The sequence below is a fragment of the Gigantopelta aegis genome, chromosome 6 (genome assembly GCF_016097555.1).
Source record: "Gigantopelta aegis isolate Gae_Host chromosome 6, Gae_host_genome, whole genome shotgun sequence".
Classification (NCBI taxonomy): domain Eukaryota; kingdom Metazoa; phylum Mollusca; class Gastropoda; order Neomphalida; family Peltospiridae; genus Gigantopelta; species Gigantopelta aegis.
The window spans coordinates 50,571,239-50,577,089 of NC_054704.1; the positions used below are offsets into that span (position 1 = coordinate 50,571,239).

A 5,851-nucleotide genomic window follows, 5' to 3' on the forward strand; every position below is an offset into this window, starting at 1 on the left:
AAATTGATATAAATCGATATAATTTCTTTTAAATCAACCAACATTTACATATAAAAGTGAGTTTTCATGTTAATCCCTAGCAATTAATTGGTGGCCCGTGTGTGTGTGTGTGTGTGTGTGTGTGTGTGATCTTGCGCACATTTTATCAAAATTCGGTTTGCACCATTGGATTCCTTGGGGAAAAATTAATTTAGAATCTATTTCAAACATAAAGTGAACTCTTTCTAAAAAGATACCAAATTAAAGACATACTACTAAACATTTGAAATACACTGCATGGTTATCGCAAAGGTGGCATCATATTTAAGAGCGATCTACACGTTTCCAATAACTTGTTGGCAAGGTTGTCCACCTAGGTTGTGATCCTGGATATATGCACACGTATATATGATTTTAGGTGGCAAACCTTTTACAGCACGCCGGGTCTATTTTTCGAAAGAAAAAAAGAGGCCGTTTTAATTTAAAATATTCATGACATTATTTTGATATACAGAAAAACTAATTGGATGCAAACTAAATATTTTAAACTAAGTTAAAAGAAAATTAAATTAATATTATCGTTCCTTTTGTTGGTGATGTTGTTTTGTGGGAGAGAATGCGATTTTAAGTTACGCTCTTTTTCGTAAGCCACGCCCCCCATGTCACAAAGGAGTCCAATGTTTCCGCGAGAAATAAACCTAAATATGAACGAGTAGGCCTACTATATTGGTAAATTATGCCAAATATAGATCTGTGTTATTGTAAGGAGCATTTAATAAAATATTAAAGGAAAGGTGTAGGCTGGCTCTAATGCCAAATTAAACAAATATGGAGCCTAAAATGAAGAATGATGCAATAAAATGTTTAATATGTTAACGGGTTTAGGATTAATTGACAATATTAACACGGTTTCTATTTTACGCGCATGGATAAAATAACTACGCGAAAAGCCGCGTGCATTGGCTGTGACGTAGCACGTGAACAGCCAGCCAGTAAACAATATGTGAAACCATGTGCTTTTTGATAGATTTGTTTACATTAGCGCTTTGATCAATGGCTTACCAACCGTTTATGTTTGAGCCCGAACGTTCCGAACATGATAGTGAGTCGGACTTCGACATAGGATTATCTTCAGGCGATGAATTGGAAGAAAATGTCGAAAATATTGCGCGATTGGGAAACCGAGATTGGTGTTTGTGTGGCAACTGCAGACCAATGGACACGGTAAAAGAAAGTATCTGTTGTTTAGAAGTAGACCAAATCGGCGACAAAATGCAAACCACCAACTTGCAGTGCATTCTAGAACATTATGATTTCCCGATTATATGTTTGTATCCAGAAGTGCTCAGGACAGCCCTCGCAGCCAGAGCCGACATACGACGCGATGACTACACAGAACCAGTACCAAATAGGTATGTAGCTTACTATGGTCCGTACCACAGGGAACGCCCTTTTTCATACTATACAATTTACTACAAGTTATTTATTTCTGAACCGATTGGTTTGTAAATTTGCACACAAAAATTGTTATTTCTAAAACGCTTTTACCTTCCTTCTTAGGTCAAACCAAACAGCAATTACTGAATTAGCCCCATTTTTGTTTTAAATTCAAATTTTGGTACATTTCCTTGAAAATTATTAAAATGTGGTCGATTTATGTAATCTTTTATTACTTAAAGACTAAATATGTGCTTTACATACATTTTTATATACTAATTTATTGTGAAACATCTATATTGACCTTGTAACACCGGAGCCTGGCGATCTCGCCCCGTGTCGATCTCGCCCGGGGCGACTTCGCCAGGACTTATTTTCATCGTTAGGCGAAGTTATCATACATATTAGACTTGCTAGAAGACATATATTACAACATATATTATAGTATATATCTACTGTCATTATCAGCATGTTTTTGTGCCAAAACTAACAGGGTTATACCACTTATACTACTAGTTTTGTGTTGGGACACGCTGTGGCGAGATCGCCATATTTACTTCCGTGTTGCATGTCTGTTTAGCGAAGTCGCCAGTACATTATAACTCAACAATATTCAAGTTACAAGCTGTTTTATGTTTACTTCATTAAGTAAATACATGTGCAGTAGTCATGTTTTGATTTTCTTGTTGTAAAATGTAATACATTGGTAGTTTACATTTCTGACGATTTCACTTGCAAGCCGGGGCGAGATCGCCAGGATTTTCCAACGGAGCCTGGCGATCTCGCCCCGTGTCGATTTTGTTTTTTCTTGTTTAAGTTTACAGTTTACAGTTTATTATAATAAATACACGTAAAGTACACATTTATGGTTTGTTTCATCATGTAATGTAACATTTTTTAAGTTTACATTTCTTATTATTTCACTTTTTCAGGCTGTGGCGAGATCGTCAGGATTTTCTCAGTGTAGCATTTTTATGTTGGTGAAGTTGTCACACGTTACTACGCAACTATTTGTCATAAGTGCACACTTTGATGTTCAATTTGGTATAATAAATATATGAACAAGACAACATTCATTTATTGTTTTGTTTTTATTGAACAGAACAGAGTGTTTTGTGACAACATAGTTCTTTCGCCGAAGATTATGTACCCATATATACTTTGGTACGTTTTCTCTCTCGCCTGTATCGAGTAATACCCAATGCCTTTGACCCTTCTTGAGTCATTACTACAGTTGACAGCTGCACAAAGGACCATTTTCCATTCATAGAAACGCGATTTCTCGCGAACAAAGATGTAATAACAATTAACTTAATCGATGATAAGAGCTTCCATTATGCGGCCATTACGTGTTTTCCCCACATGGCTGTTTCACCTGTGACGTCACGCATGACTGTTGTAGTGTTACAAAAAGAAGAGTTCCGTTTTTTACTTTCGTACACGGTTGAGCTCGTTTTTAAATATAAATATATATTTTTTTAATTTATATATAATTTTCCCTTATACTTTGTAAGGCTATGAATCCATTTTATATGAAGCCCTGTCCGCTCCAGTACCCCTTTAAGTAATACAAATCAGTTTTATAACTGAGCGTTTTTCAATGTGTTTTTTCTTCTAATCTGTATTTCCGATGTTTTGACGTACCTACGTAGTCCGATACATTTGCCGTCAACACAGCAACTGAGTTTATGACAAATGTATCGAACTACAAACAACGCTGCATAGTTAATCGTTTGTAAACGTGACACAATATTAATAATACGTGAATAATATAATATATCCATAGTTCTTTTTTTTAACGCCTGTATCAGATATGTAAACTTAAATAAATAAATAAATAAATAAATATATATATATATATATATATATATATATATATATATATATATATATATATATATATATATATACACAGTATGTCACAATGTGTGAAAATGAATATATAATCGTGGGTTAATTCGTTATCTACCACCTACAGGTAAGGTGAGAGAATGGGGTTAACTGACCTAACAATGTGGTACATGCTATTTGGCTAATATCAGGGCTTTACATTGTACAAAAGCTGCACATGTACTATATATGCTGGGGGTAGTTTTAGCAAAACTTATAAACTTCAGATTTTAATTTTATCAGGGTAGATTTTCCATTTTATATGTAATGTTACATGTAATTTCAGCTAAATAAATGCCTTCTTATGCAGACACTGAAAATTAAATATGAATATTATCTAAATGATCAGGGTATATTTACAATTTGTTATTTGTAATTTTCATTTTCTATTTTTGTAAAAGTGGGGCGGGACATAACCCAGTAGATTAAGCAATCGCTTGATGATAGGTCGGTCTGGGATCAATCCCCATTGGTGGACCCATTGGGCTATTTCTTGTTCCAGCCAGTGCTCCACAACTGGTGTAACAAAGACCGTGGTATGTACTATCCTGTCTGTGGGATGGTGCATATAAAAGATCCCTTCCTGCTAATTGAAAATATATATCTATGTGGTCCTTAATATGGTATATTAATTTATGTATTTGTTAGCTATTGTATATTTCAGCTAAGTAAACACCTTCTTATGTAGACATTAATAATTAAATATGTATATCCATTATCTAACTAATAAGGGTAGATTTTCAAACTATAAGAACTTTTTTCTTCTATTTTTATTAGTATTATTTTTTATTTTTTTTTTTTTTTTAACTATTTGTGAATAACCTTACTGTATGTATACTATCAGTGCTAGGGATAGTTCTAGGAAATTGAGACACTTAAGATTTCAATAGGGTGGATTTTATAGTACCTAACTACCGAGGGTACATTATCATCCACCGAGGGTACTTTTCCCTTAATATAACCGGTCTCGGTGGCGTCGTGGTTAGGCCATCGGTCTACAGGCTGGTAGGTACTGGGTTCGGATCCCAGTCGAGGCATGGGATTTTTAATCCAGATACCGACTCCAAACCCTGAGGTGTGCTCCGCAAGGCTCAGTGGGTAGGTGTAAACCACTTGCACCGACCAGTGATCCATAACTGGTTCAAAAAGGCCATGGTTTGTGCTATCCTGCCTGTGGGAAGCGCAAATAAAAGATCCCTTGCTGCCAATCGGAAGAGTAGCCCATGTAATGGCGACAGCGGGTTTCCTCTCAAAATCTGTGTGGTCCTTAACCATATGTCTGACGCCATATAACCGTAACACAAACTTACATATTAAATATATTTTCTTGTTTAGAATATCAGTGTCTGTATATTCAATGTGTTTCTGATCATCTTAAAGGGACATTCCTGAGTTTGCTGCATTGTAAGATGTTTCCGACTAATAAAATATTTCTACGATTAAACTTACATATTAAATATATTTTCCTGTTTGGAATATCAGTGTCTGTATAGTCAATGTGTTTCTGGTCGTCTTAATATTTGTAAGACGACCAAACTGGATTGTGTCTTCAAATAATTTCGTACGTACGAAAAAATAATATTTTAGGAAATAAAATTACATTTAACCTAGTACAAATATTAGAACGATCAGAAACACATTTAATATGCAGCCACTAATATTTTATGCAGAAAAATATATTTGATATGTAATTACAATCGTTAAAAAGTCTCTGCTAGTCGATAACATCTTAAAAATTGCAGCAAACTCGGGAATGTCCCTTTAATATTTGTAAGAAGCCCAAACTGGATTTTGTCTTCAAATAATTTCGTACGTACGAAAAAATCTTTTTTAGGAAATAAAATGAAATTTAACCTAGTACAAATATTAGAACGATCAGAAACACATTTAATATGCAGCCACTAATATTTTATGCAGAAAAATATATTTGATATGTAGTTACAATCGTTAAAAAGTTTCTGTTAGTCGATAACATCTTAAAAATTGCAGCAAACTCGGGAATGTCCCTTTAATATTTGTAAGAAGCCCAAACTGGATTTTGTCTTCAAATAATTTCGTACGTACGAAAAAATATTTTTCAGGAAATAAAATGAAATTTAACCTAGTACAAATATTAGAACGACTAGAAACACGTTTAATATACAGCCACTAATAATTTATGCAGAAAAATATATTTGATATGCAATTACAATCGTTAAAAAATTTCTGTTAGTCGATAACATCTTAAAAATTGCATCAAACTCAGGAATGTTCCTTTAAAACAGTTTTTAAAAGACATACATGGTTGCAAAGAACAGTATAAAATATAATGTCATACATCCATAATTCCAAAATCACTATTAAAATATGACCAAAAAATTTCGCCAAAAGAATGGAATATATATTATAATATACCTTATAAATGTCTAAGAAACTAAATTGTACGGTGATTTCAATACACAATATTGCATCGAATTAATGCAAAAAAATAGTTTTCTATATAAAACCCATTACTTAGTCTCCGAAAAGTGCACGTTTTGTAACCTCTTACCAGAAACACCGCAAG

General features: G+C 33.8%; 1 protein-coding gene across 1 annotated transcript; it reads left to right on the forward strand.

Annotated features, from left to right (window-relative positions):
- The first annotated feature begins 769 nt into the window (after positions 1-769).
- LOC121375792 lies at positions 770-2,483 on the forward strand. The gene is made up of 2 exons (XM_041503437.1): positions 770-1,391; positions 2,349-2,483. Exons 1-2 carry the CDS (start codon positions 1,033-1,035, stop codon positions 2,398-2,400), a joined length of 411 nt encoding a protein of 136 aa, XP_041359371.1. The 5' UTR covers positions 770-1,032; the 3' UTR covers positions 2,401-2,483.
- Positions 2,484-5,851: the final 3,368 nt, after the last annotated feature.